Source organism: Neolamprologus multifasciatus, chromosome 4 (assembly GCF_963576455.1).
Source record: "Neolamprologus multifasciatus chromosome 4, fNeoMul1.2, whole genome shotgun sequence".
NCBI lineage: Eukaryota > Metazoa > Chordata > Actinopteri > Cichliformes > Cichlidae > Neolamprologus > Neolamprologus multifasciatus.
This window is the reverse complement of record NC_140442.1, coordinates 15,159,595-15,180,723: the sequence shown is the minus strand read 5'-3', so window position 1 is coordinate 15,180,723 and position 21,129 is coordinate 15,159,595. Positions and strand designations below refer to the sequence as shown.

Here is a 21,129-nt window from a genome sequence, read left to right as displayed (position 1 = left end):
AAAAAGTATTTGCCCCCTACATGATATGTTTTTTTTCTTGTATGTTTGCTGATCTGAAACACTGAGGTGTGACAAACACAAAAATAGGAAATTAGGAAGAGAGCAAACACGTTCTAACACCACTGTATGTTGGTCCTGAAATGCAGTTTGGTGCTTTTAGGGTTAAAAGATGTATGTTATAATAAATGTTTCCATCTTATGACTAAAATAAATGTTTGCTTTCACTCAAGATTTATTAAACAGTATACAATATCAACTACACGCATTCTTTTAGAATCAGTACAGATTAGGAAGCAAGAACAAGAAATAATATAAAAACTACATCACATTGTGCTGGGAAATCCAGATGTGTGACTCCAACAGGAAGCAAAATAAACAATGAAACCACCAGTGAGCTTTAATAATTGATAAATTGTCAAGACAGCTTATAAAAATTATTGCCAAGAAACAGATTTTATTACAGCAGTATAATCATCAAAAGTCATCTGTGGCTTTAACAGTTATTTAATTTATCAGTTGGAGTTGGGGAATGGCTGCAATCACAGCATTGTAAGATGGCGAAAGATGCACCCTTAGGCCCCCTCTTCGATTCAGAGATGGTCTGAAAGAGCACTTTTGCAAATATGTGATGTCTTGATAAATCGAGCAGATATTTGAAGTTTACACAGCACCATTCTTGCCTGAAAATATCTTAAAAGTTTTTGTGATCCAGAAAGAGTAATATTTCAAACTCTGCCACTCTGCGTTCCTCTGCCACTGCCTCATTTGAGTTTTGGAGGAAATGCATTGCGGGATATTGCATCTCGAGCTGATTGGAGACCAGAACAGTCAATCAGATTTTTTGCAAGTTTGAGATTGGCTGGTTTGGTGGCACAAATATAACGGTGTACAGAAAGAGTTGAATGCACATGGGCAGAAATGTTGAGAACGCGAGCAACACATTGCGAGCAAGCGTAAATGCAAAAACTGAGCGGGAGGGGCTGCTATTGTGTGTGTATGGATAATAGCAAACACCGAAATACAATTTTTGCACGCAACAGTGAATTTTGTTCACTCAAATTTAGCTTTTCTTTGCTCAAAATAAATTTCTTCTCAAAATGCAACACTTGCGCCTGCAATTTATTTTTACTACGCTCAGAACAGTGGCACAAAAATAACGCCATAGATAAGAAAATCTGCTGGTGGCAAAAAAGTGTCATGTTCTTAATGAAATGACAACAAGACTGAGTGACTTTCAGTTTCTGATAAAAAGAAAATGAAACTGAACTAAAGATCAAATCCTGCCACTTTTCCATTTACATTTTGTTCTCATACACAAATCTACTTAATGCAAAACTTCCCAAAGGTACAGGAAAATTAGCATTAAGCAAATTGTTTCTCGTACACATGATTAACCTCTGCTTCTGTCCTCCTCTTCAGACATGAAAACAAGCACAAGAATCAAACGAAGCAGGGAGAACAGTCCACACCCAAAACACTAAAAGGCCTGGATCAGTTCTGTTTTGAAATCTCTCGGCCCTTATTTCTGAAGTTGTGGTATATTTTGATTTTAAAAAAATTCTTCATGTAAAAGTAACCTTTTCTGGAAGAATAACACAAAAAGAAGGTTGGCAACAAAAGTTACCCTCTCACAATTTGCACCTTTACTAATGTTTTATTGAACAGTATACAATATCAAATACATGCACACCTTTAGGTTTAGAGCAGATTGAACTAAATAAAACAAATAAAAAAATGTTGCAAATAGCTGAATGATGTCATTTTCGTCGTAGTTTAATAGTTTCTTCTATTTTGCAACATTTCTCATGTGGTCATTGATATGAACCATCATCGTACAATAAGCAAATATTTGTCCTTAAAAACTTTTCATTCAAGACCATTATTGTGGAGTATGTCTCAGCTCTGTGACCAATGAGTAAAAAATATTTTAAAAAAACTTGCCAAAACTGTTCTACTTGGACACTTACTCTAAAACCTTACTGACTTTTGTAAGAGAATTGCAACAACAAAGATAAATAAAGAGCAATTGTTGAAAAGGAAGATATATGTGAATCATCTTCTTTCAGCTGCTTCTGTTTAGGGGTCGCCATAGCAGATCTGCCTCATTTTACTCTATTCTTGGGATTCTCTTCAGTCACACCCTCTGCATGTCCTCCACCACATCACTGCATCTTCTCTGTGGTTACATGCTTTTATTTGTTTCAACTAAACTTCTTCTGAGAACATACATTTTTATTTGCTTTTAACTGAAGGACAATTTCACTGCTGCCACTGACAGTAACCAACTTGCCTCACTCTTTCACACACTTTTGAAAACAGTCAACAGTCAAAACAGTCAAATCTCTGCTTATTACTGACAAAAGTAAAAAAAATTGCAAAAAGCTGCAAGATTAAAAAGAAAATGCATCAACACAAAAATATAATGTCTTTGGTAATGATGTGCATGTCAAAACAATTGTAATGTGTACAAACAAATTCTAAAGTGGATAGGGAAGTGTGCTCCTGATTTCAGAACTGCATTAAGTGTGTTTAAGTAGAACAAATATAGGACACATTTTGAAAAGAAACTGTCGTTGGTACAATAATAATAATAATAGTAAAAAACACTTAAATATAAAATTGAAAACAAAACATATGCTTGAAAGAATTAAAAACTATAGAAAAGATACTTAGAAATCTTAACATAACATGGAACATGAAAGGAAATCATATTTGCTTAAAATATATATTGAAATTTGTATGTTTAAAAAACAAATACAATATTGAAAATTGAGAATCTCCTTAGTAAAATTGTGGAATCAGTTCCTAGTCAAAATATGAACTTTTGATATTCCCTCAGTTAGTGACATTTCTTCATCTGACGACTGGGCTATTTTCAAGTTTGTCATAATTTTCCTTCACCATTGAAAGCTCTGCTGAAAAATCTAAAACAAGCAAACAAAAAAAGTCAAAAATTTTAAAAATAAGATATTCAGGTTTCGGTGAAGTTGAAGTTGTATTTATTGTCTTTAGAAATGTTTACCTGGAAGTGAGCAGTTATCAGTCTTAAGTGAGAGTTCAATTGATTCCATCATCGTTTTCTGCAGCGTCTCTAGGATGTATTGCTAAAATAGTACCAAACTTTTAATCACTTATCAAAGAACCAGTGAGAAATACATTTTAAAAACATAACTTAAGATGCGTTAGAGGTTGCTAGGACTGAGGGAAACACACATTTCTTATAATATCCACTCAAACAGAAAAAGGCATTGTGTAAATATTGGACAAAGAAAAATTGATGTGCAACAGTATGGTTTAAATTGTGTTCTTATTATGTTTAAATATAAAATATAACAAACCATCAAGGCATTCAGCTTCTCCAACATGGTAATTTTCGCCCACTCAAACATGCTCTTATTTGAGTGCACATGTCTCTCAATAGTCTCCCTCATGTTGTTCAGTGTGCCTGGTCCTCTGAATGCTGCGGCCTCTAGAGTAAGACATAAAATGTCTGTCAGACTTTTGATGCAGAATCATGATAAAAAGAAATGTATCTTAGTGGCAACTTATAAATCTCTTTATTACGGATGTAGCTTTCTTCCATAATTTCTTTAATTTTCTGTGTCACACTGTTGTAGACATCTTTCTTCTGCGTCCGGATGGTTTTATTGAGTTTTGCCTTGATTTTTTCCTCCTTTAAAAAAATAAATAAATAAAATTATATATATATATATATGAGAATCATTATTTTTCAGTTTTCACTAATATTGGGAAGTTTAATCTTTTACCTCTGTCTTGAGGAATCTCAGCTGCAGTTCAACATCTTTGTGGCATTTATTCAAAAAATCGGTGTTAAGTGAAAATGTTTCAATTACACCATTAAATGCGCCGCATTTAACTTCATTTCTGAAACATTTAAACAGGAAGTAGAATTTTTTATTTTAAAACTGACTTTTACATATCCATTTCATGTTTTTATTTGTTAAAAGGTGTGGTATATAATGTGTATCCTTACGGGAAGGTCTTTCTGAAATCTTCATCAATGCTGTCCATCAAGTATGAAGCTAACATCATGTTAATGTTTATTTGCTTCCCTTTTTTTGGTTTGTAGATGCCACCACTCTGAACAACACGCTTTAATGTCATGTGAAAAGCACTACCCTTCTTTCTCTGAAACAAAGTAGAGAACATTTTAACACATAATTATATAAAATGCAAAGTTGCTTGTGTTGATGGAACTAGCTTATACATACATAATACAAGAAGGTCTTCAGTTTTTGTCCATATGAACAGATGGAGCTTTCAACTCCCTTGCTAAGGCATGTCTCAAAAGTCCTATAGGCCTTTTCCATTGCTTTTGCGACTTGCGTAAGTTGTTGGCTCATTGTTTTCTCAAGTTCTCCACACACATGTTTTTTACTAGCCTAAAATAAAATTTAAAAAAAAGAACATGTTACAATTTTTTATCAAACTATGTCAATTTTAAAAAGAGCTTCACAAACGAGTCAAAAGTAAAAATACAAGCGAAAAAAAGAAAAAGAAAAAAAGCAGCATTTCAGATTAAGGAATAGGTATGGGCAATATTTTTTGGTTTGTTTGGACAGAACTTTGAGATTCAAAATTACTAATTCATCATCTACTCACTCAACGCAACATCCAATATTGGATTATTCACAACCTGCAACTTATCTTAGAGAAGTGCTATCCTGGCACTTTCTTATTCATGTCTAAGAATGTAAGAACATCTAACACAACAGCAAGAACTGTTCTACTGGCCCTCTCCTCACTTACAACATGCTTTCAGGATTTAATGAAACTGTTTAAAAACATACATCATACCAATATTCTTTGATTAAAAATTCCCTTCTGAGTAAATTTCTTTTATTTTCTCAAGCAGTTGAAAATTGTGTTTTATCCTGCTTTATAAAATGTTGTATTTTACTTTGCTGTTGCGCTTTCCTAAAAATCTTTAAGATTCACATTTCATGTGCACCTTGTCATTTTCCAGTGAAACTGAACACACTTTACTAAACTTACTTTCAATAAACACAGCTTTAAAAACATATTAATCACAAATCTGAGTATTTACCACTTACCACTCCTCTGCTGTTGGCCCCTTGAATCAAAGACAGAATCCCATAAGCTCCAGACACATAGTTAAATGTCTCTGAGTGACAGTCATTGAGATCTTGCAAAAATCTCTGAAGTTTGGGTATTTCTGTTAAAAGGAATTTGAATGCTGAAATTTTACATGACTGTGCATACTTTGATTTAAATCATTCACTCTTGTTTCAGTTAAAAAAAATTCTTAGCTACAATATGGTCATTTAAGAAGACTTTACCTACCAGTTTCATCTGCATTTAAGCGTTTCTTTTTTAGAAACTCTTTGGAGCTCACTGTGAAGACTTTGAAATGGTCATCAGTGAAGTGTTTCTGGGGAAAATGGATTTCATTTGAACACAATCTTAACATTAAAAAAGAGTTGTTGTGTTAGCTTTCTTGAGCTTGCTCACCTTAATTTTGTGTAGCCTGCTGAATTCTTTCCTCACTTCATCTTTGACTTGCATGTTTCTTTTAACTACAAGGTCCCGGCGTTGAGCTGCTGAACTAGAAGAAAAGATATTTGCACATATAGTTGGACAGTAAGGGGGAGTCTCTAACTAGACCCTTTCTAAATAAGCAATAAGTGCACCCTTACTGGGTACGTAACAGCTAGGTACTGCTGATAAAATGCACTTGATTAATTAATTAACGAGTGAGCACCGCTTCAAAAGCAGACGTTGTTGAGACAATCCTATAAGTGGCCATCTTAGAAAATTCACCTCAACGTCAGACTGAAATTCTCAGTGAAATTTGGGGAAATACAAAAAAAATCAAGAGCTACATGTCAAGTTCTACAGGCTTCAGTTAGCATTTTAAATGTCAAAGTTCACAATGATATGGTAAGAACAAAGACTAAACAAGTATGGCTTGTTTGAAGAGTTATAAGGGGAAAACCTCACTTCTCTGGAAAGAAGGTGGCACCATGAGGATTGCAAAATGGGGCTCATTTTACAGCCACTGGAACTCGTCACTGCAGCTTGAAGTTATTAAGTTGACCTTGAACTTCTATGGTATACTGAAGTATTCTAGAGCCTGTTGTGGGGCATCTGTCTGACACCTAAAGCTTTTCCAGAATTGGGTGTGCAGCTATACACATTTTGTGTCATAATGTACTTACTGATCATCTGAATCTTCAATGTGATCTGACTTAGTGCAGATAAATAGGATTTGTCGACACTCGCCACCATTTCCAATATAGCTGCTGGCACTTTCCAGGATCTCCCAGGCTTCTTTTTCTGCGATTACTCTATTAATCTCAGTTACAATCCACACAGTTGAACAATTTTCAACAATCTGAAAGAATATTATAATTCAACTGTAAGTAACGTATTATCAAAACTTCATATTTAAAAAAAGACAGCAGTGAATATGTGAATAAATTACTTGTTTCCACATTTTATCTCGACTCTTGTTACGGTCACCATTTCCAGGAAGGTCCACAAGTGTGACATGCTGGAGAAAATCATTGTTTGGCACCCTGACAGTCACACATTTCACTAGAGGCCAGTACCATTTCTTTACATCTTTACCATTTCCCTGTTTAGAGTCACTTCTTGTGTATTTGACACATCTTGCAGAGAGTTCTTTAGCCTGCAATAATTAAAAAAAGTAAGACATCATTACTCTAAGCACTACAAGTGTTTTACAAGTTAAAACTTTAGAGCAGCATAAAATATGACAGAAAAGCACAAATGAAAAAAAAAAAAACAGTGCACACAGAAGAAAATAAGTATTTCATTTATTTGTAAGATATTTACTTACTTGCATGTTTTTCCTGTTTTTAAAGCAAATGTGAACTCCTTACAAACCCAACCAGCTTTGATGTTAGGAAGACCCCAAATAGCAGCCTTGTAAGAATCTCTGGTTTAATACCAGATCAGTGCATCACATTGGGAGCACAAATGGGATTGTGGGCCTAATTTATTTCACACATTCACTGTGTTGCACATTGTAAAATCATAACCCAGAATCAGACTATTAAAGTCTGGGTTCTTGCACCTTGTCCTCTTCTCCAAAGTTAAATTCAACTTAAACAATGCACATTGCAAGTGCAGATTTGCATTTGTTCAGAGTAGGACTGTTTTGGTGTAATTTAACCCTTAGATACTGGTCAGATCAAATTTGTTGTGACATTTAACAGCAGTAAAATCCTGAAATTTGACAATTTTTATTAAAATGACTCAAAAACACACATACTTCAGCTGTACTTGAATTTTGAGCCAACTTTTCAAATAGAAAAAGGTTTTAAGATGATAGATCCATCCATTCATTCTCTTCCACTTATTAAATTTAGGGTCACAAGGGGGCACAGACCTATTCCAGATGCCATATGGCAAGTTGGGGTACACCCTGGAAAGGGTTGCCTGTCCATCACAGGGCTAAAAAGAAACTATAAACTAATGACTAATGTATGTAAATTGAACCATCCTGAATACATCACCCTTGCAAGAATACATCAGTAAGTAATAGAGCAGTGATGTCTTACTGATTCACATGACAAAATCTTCCTCCTGCCTTGGAGAAATTCTGGAATTTCTCTAAAATATTTCCCATCCATTAGAGCTTCAGAGGACTTTCCTTTCCATTCTTCTCCATAGAGCGCTGAAAACTTTTCACTGATGTCATGATAGTCATTATCAACATCCATTTCACAGTCTTCATTATCCCCAAGAAACTGATGAGATGACCACAACTCATCTTTCCACTCCTTAAAAACAAAAATGCTTTTCAGTTTTATTAAAAGGGCCTAAACCCAGAATAATAAGAAATTATATTTCTACAGCTAAAACTAATTTGACCTCTGGTGTGATGAACTCAATGTCTGCCTCATAGTTAGAGCCTTGCGTGTTAGCCTCCACTTTGATCATGACTGAGGTGCATGCACTGACACTTCCAGAAGGCAAAAGGTTCTTCTCTTCAATGATGGCGTTTATCAGAGAACTCTTTCCAGCCCCAGTTTTACCAAAGACACCAACCAGCTCCCTCTTGTCTGTCTCCAAATCACTAATTTTTTTCCTGTTAAATGAGATTGTAAATATGGGTTAACTGATCCAACTGACTACACAAATAATTATCACAATGCTTTTCACGTTTCTATAGCTTTTGTTTTTGCTAACAAGTCAATCTTTTAGATGCTATCTCAGAAAAAAAATATAGAAATTTAGTAGCTGAAGAGTTACATTTTTACCTCAAATTTATGGATACCATAAACAGCAAATAAAAGTAGCTGTACTATACAGACTTACCAGAAATTCACAAGAATAAAAGTCTGGCAGACTTAAATCAAATCCAAGTGAGACTAACTGTGATCCACACTAAAAGCATTGGAATAATTCATTTTCTGTTATAACCTGTCTGTCAGCAATACAACTTTAAACTAACTAATAAAGTGAGTAATAGTAAAAAGGTCTTGAGTCTTGCAAATTAAATAAGGAATGAATGTTTATGTTACCATGCTTATTTATGATTCTAGAATCACTTGCTGGCAAACAAACAAACATGGTTTTCTAACATGGCTACACAGACACAACACAGAATATGGAAACTTAATACTCACTTCAGGAAAGCACTGAGCTTGTCTTTCTCGTGTAGTCTGGCATGGACAAATTTCATTATGTTTTTTACATCAGACAGAACGATTGCTTCTGTAAGCAAAGAAGTAAACAACTATTTAGCAGGAGCTATAAACCTATGGATCCATCCATCTTCTACTGTTAATCCGAGTCCGAATCTGAATTTGACGCAAAAGACTTTTCTCACAGGATCAAATACCCTGGTGAATCCCAAAAAACACATATAGATTGGTTTGGAAAACTCCCATGAAAACCTCAAATATCTTTGGCAGAATACATGATGTGATTTACGTGATGATTACGATGGCTGGAGTTTTATTCCTGAGTCAAAAGGTTTATTTCATAGCTGGACTGTGCCTAGCACTACACTGGCAAAGACCTTTTGGCGGTAGTCCACCACCTCGGTCTGTCAGTCTAACTGCACTGTCCCACCTCCATGTGAAATTGTAGAAGCATATCAACCAAAACAATCCCACCACATACAGATCCCTGAGAAAAATCAAGGAGAATATCATCCACCCCAGTTGTCTCAGTGACCTTACACAAAGTAATCTCTCTAATTCTCACCAGGCCTTATAATCTGGCATACCAGACATTTACCTGTTGGGTAAATGCACTTTTAGACCAATGAGTCAATAGAAGGGCTGCTGTGGACCATCCACACAAACACTGACAGCGGCTGAGTCATTAACTGACACTGTTTTACCCAATCAAAATGCTTAACACAACCAGGCCCTCTCCACCTTTGCTGTGCACTCACACACCTTGTAGAATAGAGTTTATTGTGGAAGAAGTGATGAAAAGATGAATCTGAAAAGCTAAGAGAGAAAAATTGAAAAAAAAAATCCACTTACAATAAATGCAACAAAATATGTCAAGGTAACTGACATGTTAGCAGCTGCACCATTAACAGTGGTACCAGCAACACCACCGACACCAACAAGTAACAAGCCCTCACACTCACAGGAGGCTGATGTTACTAGCATCAGAAATGGAGAAGTACAGGAGGGACAGCAGTCCACAAAAGAGTGAGGAAGGGATGGAGAAAGGTGAAATTACCATGGTAAGAAAATAGATGAAAGGACATAATTCAGGAGATTTTCAAGGATTCTGGAAAAATTAATGTCTACTTTGACGATATGCCACCTAATCTCTAAAGTGTGGCTTTTAATTGTCACATGTCACATTGCAGTGCAACTAAGATATGCTAACCAAACAACAGCTTTACCAATCTGATTAAACCTGTTTAGACTAACATCTAGACTAATGGCAAAACAACAAGTAGCTCATTGTACCAGCATCCAAGAGAAGTAACTGCTCTTGGATGCTATGGTGGGACAGGTCATGTTAGGTCTCACAGAGCTCCAAGAACAACTGGTGTATTGAAGGGATTGAGTACGAGAGCAGCTGAGCTTAAAGAAAATATTGTGGCTAAGCTAGAAACCTGGATCCTCCATGGTTGATTACCAAGAGTATGACATGTATCCTCTGACAGTCTACTAGAAGAAGTAAATGCAGCATTATGGATAATCTTTACTATGACCATCACTGAAACCAACCAGTTGATCTACACCACAGAAGCAGTGATCTTTGGGATGCTTGGATACAAGATAAAAAAAAGGCCACAAGAAGCAGTATCCTCCATGAAAAAGGAGACTAGAGGCCAAGATCAAGGCAGCAAGGATGGAAGTCAGCCAATTATAAGAGCTGGAGAAAGGTGTGATGAAGAAAGGGATGCTTAAGAAGTTCAGAAAGCTACCCATGCCTGAAGCCTTATAAAATGCCAAGCAAAGACTCATAGCCTTCACTAGCCACCTAAAGAGGTACACCAGAAAGACAGAGGCCAGGAGGACAAGCCAGATGCTCTTCAGTAAACCATCTAAGGTGTACGCTAAGTAGCATGGGAAGAATATGAGAACAGCAGCCCCACCAAGCCTGGAGATGGAGCAAAAAGACTGGCTGTAGTGATAGATGTAACTATATCAAGATATGATGGAATTAGGAAGAAGTAAAACGAGAAGCTTGAGAAATTCCAAGGGCTAAGAGAAGAACTGTATAAGATGTGAAGGGTGGAAGCAGAGTGGTCCCCACCATGGTAATCAGAGCACTCAGGGCAGTAATCCCCAAACTGGGAGGGTGACTACAACAGATCCCAGAAACACCATGTGAGCTCTATGTGTTAGAGCGCAATCCTGAGAATAGCAAAGATACTGAAAGGATCCTCCGGCCTGAAGCTTTCAACTGTCATTGATCTGCATTCATACAAATGACATTTATGACCCATTAACCAGCCCATAGGCTGGAAGAGGAGAAATATGAGTAAACCCAGCCCTGCCAATCACAGCTCACTAAGCTACCACTTCAGGGAGTGGTTCAGCTCCTGCCAGTCTCAGCAAGAGTAACTCCAGTTCGGGGGCAGGGGTATCTGGACCTGGGGTATAGAGTATGTTTGGGGAGTGTAGGTGTGTGTACAGTGTCCTTTTCTGTTTGTCTCCATATTGGGTGAGTGCAGAGTATGTGTATATGTGTGCATGAGAGTTGGAATGCACTTTTGTCCCGTCTTCGCTCTCTGGGAGCATCTCAGGCCCTCCCAGGTATGGGGGCCTGGGAGGGCCTGCGTGAATGTAATGTATCAGGCACACAATATGGTAACTTTAATTATGGTATATGTAGCACTCATGTTGTTGCCTCTTCAAAATTAAATTGTAATAACATACTTTTACACCAATAAACCAATACATTAAAAAATGGCAGTTTTGTTTAATGGCCAATGTTTAGAGAGAAATACCCAATGGTTGGGAGCTACGTTGTCGTTTAGCTAGGGGTTGCAATTTGCTGGACTCGTCCAGTTGGTCGAACTTTCTCTTTCCTAATTGGATAGAAAAACATTTAAAGAAAAGGATAAATATATAACTTTGTTATCTGGGATTTGCTCAGGAGTCAAATTTAATATTTAACTTCAATGATATTCTTCTGTCCAAGTGACTGTTGTCTTGAAAATACTGCTTAATACTGCTTGTAATAAATAAGATGGCATACATCTTACCTTTACCACTTGTGGATGGGAAAACCTGGGGATCAATGTACACATTAATGCATGAGATTTTATATATGTATGTCAGTATATATATATGTGTGTGTGTGTGTGTGTGTGTGTGTGTATTAGGGATACACCGATACCACTCTTTTGGAAAACGAGTACGGGTACGAGTACGAGTACTTGCTTTTCAGTACTCGCCGATACCGAGTACTTAATAAAAACATGATTTAAATTTACAGGTAACAGCTTTAGTCCTATAATTTAACAAAAAAAAAAAAAAAAACAACAACAAAAAAACAAGAGACTGGTTTGGAATTAAGAACATTTATTTAAAATGAAAAGCATGTTGTATGCAACATATTACAGAATAAATAATTATGAAAAAAAATTTTAAACGGTGACAGTGCAACTCAAGTATTTTTTTCAGTTTATTCTAAACTCTGCTGCTTTGAACAACACAAGGGGCATTAATAAACATCTTTGCTTTTTAGTGCACAATATTTGAATAAACTAACAACATCCACCAACATAGAACTGTGGCAGTCAGTGCAACTGAGGTAGGTATTAACATCAAGTCTAAGATGACTCACTTAATGGAGAGAAAAAGTGAGTGGCAGGGTTTTTTTTTATAAAGAAAAGTAGCTTTTCTGCATTATCAGCAGTCAGACTGTTTCTGTTTTCATCTATAATGTGTGACACTGAGCTAAAAAGCCTTTCACTTTCCACACTGCTACATGGAGCTGAGAGGTATTTACGGGCTATTTTAGCCAAAGTGGGGAACCTGATTTTGTTGACACCCCAGTACTTCAGAGGACAGTCTTCACGAGGGCTTGGAGCTCAATGGCAGCACCTGCTGCCAGCGGCTGTGCTGCCTGGGGCTGCTCCTTAGCGATTTTGTCAAATACAGTGTCCAGACTGCTGCTAGTGCTGGCCTGGGCCTTGAGGAACAGTTTAGCAGGAGGTTCTGCAGCTTCTGCCCGACTCCCCTCTGCCTCAGCTCTGGACATCATCTGCAGCTCCTGCTTCAGGTGCAGCTTGGCCTCTGGAGCAGTGTTGTTGGAGAAGAAGCGATCTTTATACCGGCACAAAATTCATAAATGTATTAATATGTGGAAAAATAGGACTGAATTTAGCTTCCCCTAAACCACTGTGACAAATGCCAGCCATTTGACTTTCTGGTAGTAATAAGGGAAATGTATTTCATATTATATATATTGCATACATTTCTATTTGTGTATTTTAGTTACAAATATATAATATTTCAGATGTAAAATAATCTTACATTTAGTACTGTAGTTTATCATTGAATACCTAGAGCACACAGACTTTACCTTGGGTCGAGTATGGTGGAGATGAAGTACAGTGGGTTGGTCTCGACGTCACTGAAGCGCTTCTTGACAGCTGCCAGTAAGGTTTCTTTCATTGTCTTGACGCCGTGGTCCTCGTCTGTTTCTCTGTTTAGAAGTCTCACTAGCACAGTCACAGCTGGGATGACATCAGAGGCTAGTGCGTCGTAGCTGTTCACTTTTTTTAGTTAGTTCCTCAAAGGGGGCGAGGATGGCAACAGTCGTCTCCATAAGAGCCCATTGGTGAGCAGTGAGATAGTCAGGGAGTTCATGCTCGGACACATACACGCCCAGCACTTGCTTTTGCTCAATGAGGGACTGGAGCATGTAATACGTGCTGTTCCAGCGCGTCTGTACGTCCTGCTGCAGTCTCTTTATTGGCTGGTTGAGCTGTCCCTGAATGTCCTCGAGGCGGGAGTAGGCTAAGGCGGAATGTTTAAAATGCCCAACTATTTTCCGTCCCACTGCTATAGCATCAGCTATGTTCCTCTGTGCTAATAAGCGTGGGTAAACTCTTTGTACTCGTTGTCGAGTTGGGATTTTATGTGCTTGATTAAATTACTTGTGTTAAATGCGCTACCTTTTGAGCCTCCTCTGGACAATTTCGCTGAGAACAATTTGCAATCCGCCTTTGTTTTGTCGTATTCATTCACTTTAAAATAGTTCCACACGGCTGATATGTCTCGCCTCGCCTTCTCCCTGCTCTGAGCTGCAGCCGGGGGCCTGGGGGCGGGCACTCGACGCCTGTGATTAACCCCTTACATGCCGCTCAAACATAGACAGGTCTCAGACCATGGTATCGGTCCCTGGTATCGGGGGACTTTTAACGAGTACGAGTACTTTAGAAAATGTGGTATCGAGGCCGATACCAGATACCGGTATCGGTGCATCCCTAATGTGTGTACATATATATATATAATTCTTACCCGATCTAAATCAGGTGCATCTTCTCGCTCCTGTTAATAGTGAATACAAAAAAATTAGTGCAAAATAACTGAAATACATAATTGCTATTATTGATCTTAGCCAGTTATAACAAAATTTTATCTAACTTACTTTAGCAGATAAATTGACTGTTTCCTCATTTGCACTTTGTTTTTCCTAGCAACAACAAAAGAGGCCCGGTAAATAGTTTCGTTTTACTCTGTAATTTGCAGATACCAATGTAATTCTAACACAGATTTGCATTAATTGAGATTTATCAGACCAAATGTTACAATGTACAAAATAATATAAGAAATATTAAATTGCATACAGTAAAATTACCTTTAACTGCTTGAATCTCTTCTTGAACTTTAATCCTGGTCCAACTTTTGGAATCAATTTATCAATGAGTTCATCATTAAGTTCATAAAAGCTTTCCTCTGTAATTTCTTCATCTGTAATTAAATAAATCTTAGTAATGCAGAAGTGCAAATCATTTTAAAATTACTACACATGTCTGAAAAGGTTCTCAGTCATCCAGGTCATGGTCGTCTAAAGAGCTTAGAAAGAAAAGTGTCTGGACTTCTTTAAGTTGCTTGAAGACGTTTCACCGCTCATCCGAGAAGCTTCTTCAGTTCTAGGGCCAAATGGTGGATAGTCCCAGATTTAAGTCCTAGGGGAGTGTCCCCCAAGGGGGTCAAGAGCCCCCTGTTGATCCTCTACATACTCACATGAGCCAAGGTGTGAAAACGTGTGTAGGTTACAATCAGGTGAACTTATTGTGAAACCAAGCCCCACCCATGTGATTTCTTGAGGTCAACAGGCCCAGGATATGAGTGGGCGTTAAGGCGTTTGGGAAAGGATCTCAAAACCGGATTATAGATTTCACACAGTGGGTGTTGTTTGGGAAAGGATCTCAAAACCGGATTATAGATTTCACACAGTGGGTGTTGTTTCTGGAGTATTTGGTGTCTGACCCATTGTTATGGGCCATTTGATCCTTATACAACTGTTGCATGAGCTTGGTCCACATAGCATTAAGTACATTACATATCTCGGGTCTTGTTCATGAGTTATGGGAGAAGGGAGCAGGAGATCAAAAGACAGATTGGTGCTGCGGCTGCATTGATGTTGACGTTGTTCTGTTCCATCGTGGTGAAGAGATAGCTGAGTGTAAAAGCAAAGCTCTCAATTAACCAGTTGATCTACATCCCTACCATCACGTATGGTAATGAGCTGTGAGTGACTGAAAGATCGCAGATACAAGTGGCGGAAATGGGTAGCTGGCCTCTCCCCTAGAGATCGGGTGAGAAGTCACCCGGGGATCGAACTGGCAACCTTCCGGTTACAGATGCACTTCCCAACCCCCTGAGCCACGGTCGCCCTGGTAAAAGAAAGATGCTCTTCCTGATACAAACCCAAATCTCCAGCTGGAAATAATCCAGTGACCTTTCGCTTGCCAAACTGACGTATTAAACACTGTATCACATCAATATTGTTTAAAATCTGTGCTCATCAGTGATGCATAGTAATACCTTACCTTCAAATTTATCCATCCACTTTTGTAGATCCCATTCAGTCAGTTTGTTTCTCACAAAATCATCCATGACCAAAAAGAGAAACTGGAAGATAAATTGCAATTTCTAATCAAACAACAAAATTGCTAGGAATAGGCAGATATATAAACAATACGTTTAGAGCAAAAGTTCAAATAGTTTACCTGCTATTGAATAGGTAGAAAAGGTTCTTTCAGAGAGGGTGAAGTCAGCCAGAAGGCATAGACTGGGAACAATCAGGAACAAAAACAAAAAAGGAGAAGTCCAACAATAAGTAGAAGTTTTAAAAACAAAAGTTGATTAAGGTTAAAAGCAAAAAAGCAAGAGAAGGTAAGTAGAACAAAAGGAGGTGAGCGGAACCAGATCTGATCATAAACAGATGGTAGTCAGGGGATGAGTAAGGGTAAGTGCGAAAAGGTGGAAGAGCTAGTGTTATTGCTGAGGTGATGGAAATGGCTGGATGTTTGACTATAGGATCTTAGTGGATATGTAAAAATAAGGAGTGAGTGAAAGAGTAAATATAGAAACACTGACATTTAGTTTTGTTTGAATGTGGGGAAAAAAAACCCAGCTAGGAAAAATGTAAAAAGGAATAACTTTGGTAAACAAATACATAAAGACAAAACAAAACTAACAGCAACTGTTAGGTATGACAAGCAAATGTGTTCTTTGGAGACACTCAGATTCTTTACTATTTTGTCAGAATGTCAACACAATTTTGATAAAACAGCACAAAAAGAGTCTGGGTTTACTTCCAAAGCTATGTTTAAAATAAAAATTTATATAAAAAAAACCCACCAAACTTAAAAAAAAAAACTTTCCAAAAGGAAGTTCTCTGAAGAATAAACATAAATGACATGACACAGATTTGTTCCATGTCTTCAGTGTTTATGTATTTATGTTATTCATCTATGTTATTTACAAGGTCAGAAAGGCTGCAGGAAGCAAGATTGATTGAATAAGTGATGCAACAGCATGGCAAGATTGTTTTCATAATATACACAAACTGAAACTAAAGAACAATGCATTTACAAATTTGCCTAAAACAAAACTTTCCAAAAGATACAAGAATATATGCATTTACCAAATATAAAATCAGTTTTTTTTTCACCTAAATGCACAGTAATGGCAGGTTTTGTAATGAGGCAGATCGCCGTATTAACGGGAGAGGACGTGCAAACGTTACCGCTGCTGCTGGGTTGAGATTCACGAGTCCGGAGCGGAATTAAAAACACGACATTTATTTAAGGTTATCGCGCGTTTTGTGAGCAAATGCTTTTGCATATTCGTAGTGTTTCCTCCCTTAAATGAAATATCTACGTTGCAAGTATTGCAAGTTGCCCTGTTGTCATCCGTTCTCGTAAAGTATAACCAAACTTTTTAGCGTTTGAGCCGCCATGTTTCCTGCCAGGTAAATGACGCTCCGCAACGTGGTGACGTCATTCGGGGCGACTGGAATCGATAAGGGAATCGTTTGCAAAAATGGCAAACGATTCCAAGGAATTGAAACAGTGGGAACCGGTTCTCAACAAGAACCGGTTTTCGATACCCATCCCTAGTCCTAAGTAACATTATCAGTGTTTTTAATGACACTGAAGGTGATCTATTCAGCAGCTGCACTGAATCCATGAAATAGTCACAGGTCAATATTAGTAAAGCTGCTACTTCAACCTGAGACTCAAAAGGACAATGCTTTGAGTTCCCCATTCCTGTCTTCACTGCCTTGCAGGCAAAAACAACATAATTCATGCATGTTTTTTGTCCCGTTTTGCAGATTTTGCAGTCATAATCTGAATGCGATACTGCACCAAACAGACTTGCTATTTCCAAGATAACCCCAACCTATAAATTCTCTATTTATCTGTTTATTTATTCATGTCTATAACAGACCTGAGTGTAAAATAAACAATTTATTGACATCCACTTAAAACAATCAAATTAAAAGAGACATTGCAATTGCACATGTACTGTCAATTCAGAGCTGTGGCTTATAGGTGAATGGGATGCCAGACGAGGACAAGTCCAGAAAAGCCACCAACTCACACGTGTGGCTCACTTGCACATACAGGTGCACATACACTATGGTGCAGCTCAGACAACGGGTGCATAAACTGCTACCACCACTAAGGCACCCACTCACTTCCACTTTATTCCTTCAGCCCCTGATTAAAGGAAACAAATTATTAATTTATCTATAAAAATAAAAAAATTTTTTGTCCGGTCCCGCAGATTTTGCAGTCATAATATGTTCATTTCCATTCGTTTTGCTTCTGTTATTACTTTACATGAATAATATGGCCATGTCCAAGCATTGACAGCAGGGATAAATAAAGAAAAAGGAATGAGGGAGAAAAAGAGATTATAATGAAAGGACAGAGCACAAACGGAAAAGCAAAATGGATCAGAAACTACTGCACCTGTTGGACAGCAAGGCACACATACAATGTTCTCGTGCGGGTCTTTTTTGTGTTTTTTTTTTTTTTTTTTTTTTTGCGTGTGTACCAGTGCGAGTAAAAGGGAATGATGTAACACGAACACACCAAAATGACGGTGTGTCAATGACTATTTATATGTCCTCAAAAGTTACTTATCAAAAAATGACAATGAATCCACATTTTTGCACAGATTTGGCCTTAAAGGCATGTGGTCGGAAACTTTTAATCAGCCTGTTTTTTTCAATACATCGCATGCTCAAAAACTGTTTTGTCTCATTCCCATTTCTTTTTGTTGCATGTTGAAGCTCTACTTTAACCTTGTTAAGATCCAACCATGCAAATATTTTTTTTATAACCATTTTTCTAGTGGTCATAAACTTTTGATCAGGACTGTATATTATCAATTTACAAATGAAACGTTCATTCAAAAACCAAATGTACATACACAACAAGTACAAACAACAGTACTGGGATGTTGTTATAAACACAAACTGCTGGAATTGAATAATTCCCGAACGAAAGAAGGGACAATACAAAGCATAAAGGCAAAGCAAGTGCACTTCTCTTAGTGTATGCCAGAGAAACAGTAGCGGCTCCACTGTAATGCTATCAGCCGCCCACCCAGCGCCAGACATGTTGAAAATGCACGGTAAATTTAGCATTTACAGTAAAAGACTATTGTGACAGAAATAATGCTAAGTCTAAAGTAAAATCAAAGTTACATACCGATCAAAACGGCGTCTCCCGATTCTCTGCAACTACGACCTATAATACACCTGTTTACTGCGATGTAAAATAAACGTAAAATACGGCACAATATTAAAACATACCAGCAATCGATGGAAGGAAAACTTCAGAGGAAACAATCCGCAGGTGATCTCTACAAAAACAGGAGTATCACCAAATCAACCAAAATGTAACCAATTCAATCGGAGGGAGCAGCAACATTTGTAAGACTCCTATACCTGTAACAGCTCGAGAAGGCAGGTGACGAAGACCCGGAAGCGAGTAAGGGATGCTTAGATGGAAGCTACGATTGAACACAGGACATCTATTTGCCTGATTTCAGTGACATCGTACCAGTATTTTTTATTGTCACATAATCCCGCTTTCTTTATTTTTTTTGCTCCATGTTGAACATTAGATAGATAGATAGATAGATAGATAGATAGATAGATAGATAGATAGATAGATAGAATACCCACTACAGTATCCAATCCAATTATACAGTTATTGCTATTATTGTTATTACAAAAAAGAAGATTCAAAATAATTTAAAAATATCAGTTGTCATGTCACAAGTGGCACTTTTCTGTGAAATTCTATATGAAACATTTGCACTGAATCTTCTCTTACAGTGACACCTGTTAGCTGTTAATGAGTAGTTAAAGCAACATTAATGCTAATCTGGTGAAAGGGGTGATCTTTACACAACAAGTAAGTTATAAATGCATCAGAATACTTGAGTTTATTTTTGTTCATGATTCACTTCAATTAAATTCCAATTTAATTGAATTTATTTAGCGCTAAATCATGACAATAATTGCCTTGTGAGCTTTATATTGTAAGGTAAAGAAACTACAATAATGCAACAATGCAAACAGAGAAAAACCCCAAAACCATGTGACCCATGTGAGCTTCAGCAGAACCAGACTCAGGGAGGGATGGCCATCTTCCACAACTGGTTGTGGTAAGAGGATGAAGATAACACAAAGACATGCTGGGGAAGAAAACCAGATTGATAGTAGTTAAAAGATTAATGTATAAACAGAATATACGTTTTAGGGGTTATCTTGATAGTAGAGATATTGTCTGTCTCCTGAATCCAAATTGGGAGCAGGTTTCACAGAAGAGAGGCCTGAAAACTAAAGGCCTTCCTCTCATTCTACTTTTAAATACTTTAGGAACTACAAGAAGGCCTGCAGTCTGAGAAAGAAGTGCTCTAATGGGGTGCTACTGTACTATAAGGTTATTAAGATAAGGCCTGATCATTTAAGACCTTGTATGTATAGCTTGGAACAAAGCAGTCTGACATATTTGTTTAATATGCACATAGAAGGACATATCCAACTCCAAGATTCCTCACAGTGCTACTGGAGGCCAAAGTAATGTCATCCAAAATAAGCATCTGGTTAGATACCATATTTCTACGATTTTTAGGGCCGGTTACAGTAATCTCAAGCACGAGTGTAAAGATAAATGTCGTCATGATAAATAGAAACCGAAACTATGGCAAATAAAAACTATGATCAAGCCATTTGCATTATATTCATTTGCAGATCATTTAAGGCTAATTGAAATATTGTATTCAGGAGGAACACCTTCCTCCCTTCTGCTATTACTTTACTATTTACACAGTCACAACAAAAACAAACATTACATCATGTGACAACACGGGACAGACGTGGGAGGCATGGCAGGATAATAAGGACAAGAGCAAGTAACCAATAATGATGACACATATGGAAGACCAGAACAGTCACATGCATCGAAATAGACAATTCTGTGTTGAAATAATTAATTGTATAATGAAATATGCATTTGTAAATTCATTTTTTAAAAAATTGCATTTATTTTATTTATTTAAAAATTAAATAGGTAATTTCTTATTTAATAATTTAATTTAAAACAAAAACACTATTTAGAAAACAATCTTTCAAAATGAATTGTTAAACCATTAATAAATACTTCAAAAATGTTTTTTAACTCTCAATAAAAACCTCATTTCAAAAACTATTTTTGAAATCCAGATGACAAAACATCTTTCAAAATCTTTAAGTAACAATTTAAAAAAGAGAAATAAGTAAACATATATATATATATACATATATACTGATATGGGCAGAAGAAAACTCGAACAAAGCTCTAAAGCTATTAAGTGTCCACCCAGGCCCAGGCTGTATGAAAGAGTATGAAACAAAGTGGCCAACCTCTAACAGCTGCTCAGATGGCAGCTACTATTTATAGTAGCACCATATAATGTGATTGGCCACTAATTGGTGATTAACAATACAATATGAAATATAATAATCATTCACCTACAATTCCATTCACATTGCATGTCAGTGTAAAGCTTGTTTTGGGTGTTATTTATAATTAATAAACTAGAGATTGTAATGTCCCGCATGTTAGGCTCATAACAAAGAAGGGATATGTCTGTGAAGCTTCTCAGT

At 37.0% G+C, this 21,129-nt stretch overlaps 1 protein-coding gene and 1 pseudogene across 3 annotated transcripts in view; both read right to left on the bottom strand.

The window, feature by feature from the left end:
* Window positions 1–190: 190 nt before the first annotated feature.
* LOC146520085 (nuclear GTPase SLIP-GC-like) overlaps window positions 191–21,129 on the bottom strand; it is a 35,828-nt gene continuing 14,889 nt past the window's right edge. The window contains exons 1-24 of one of the 3 annotated variants that reach the window (XM_085158049.1): window positions 18,922–19,084; window positions 18,683–18,836; window positions 15,686–15,747; window positions 15,506–15,587; window positions 14,308–14,420; window positions 14,098–14,142; window positions 13,968–13,997; window positions 11,702–11,726; window positions 11,444–11,524; window positions 8,640–8,727; window positions 7,882–8,098; window positions 7,569–7,790; window positions 6,467–6,673; window positions 6,201–6,376; window positions 5,494–5,587; window positions 5,326–5,413; window positions 5,076–5,197; window positions 4,233–4,403; window positions 3,995–4,149; window positions 3,768–3,885; window positions 3,565–3,673; window positions 3,339–3,469; window positions 3,023–3,104; window positions 191–2,924 (exon numbers count right to left, since the gene is read on the bottom strand). In XM_085158049.1, the coding sequence (XP_085014175.1) occupies window positions 2,854–2,924; window positions 3,023–3,104; window positions 3,339–3,469; window positions 3,565–3,673; window positions 3,768–3,885; window positions 3,995–4,149; window positions 4,233–4,403; window positions 5,076–5,197; window positions 5,326–5,413; window positions 5,494–5,587; window positions 6,201–6,376; window positions 6,467–6,673; window positions 7,569–7,790; window positions 7,882–8,098; window positions 8,640–8,727; window positions 11,444–11,524; window positions 11,702–11,726; window positions 13,968–13,997; window positions 14,098–14,142; window positions 14,308–14,420; window positions 15,506–15,572 (2,412 nt within the window). In that variant the 5' untranslated portion in view covers window positions 15,573–15,587; window positions 15,686–15,747; window positions 18,683–18,836; window positions 18,922–19,084 and the 3' untranslated portion in view covers window positions 191–2,853. Of the gene's footprint in view, window positions 2,925–3,022; window positions 3,105–3,338; window positions 3,470–3,564; window positions 3,674–3,767; window positions 3,886–3,994; window positions 4,150–4,232; window positions 4,404–5,075; window positions 5,198–5,325; window positions 5,414–5,493; window positions 5,588–6,200; window positions 6,377–6,466; window positions 6,674–7,568; window positions 7,791–7,881; window positions 8,099–8,639; window positions 8,728–11,443; window positions 11,525–11,701; window positions 11,727–13,967; window positions 13,998–14,097; window positions 14,143–14,307; window positions 14,421–15,505; window positions 15,588–15,685; window positions 15,748–18,682; window positions 18,837–18,921; window positions 19,085–21,129 lie in introns of those variants that run through there. The other 2 variants (XM_085158048.1, XM_085158047.1) reach the window with 2 other exon arrangements.
* LOC146520086 (zinc finger BED domain-containing protein 4-like) lies at window positions 12,015–13,953 on the bottom strand (annotated as a pseudogene).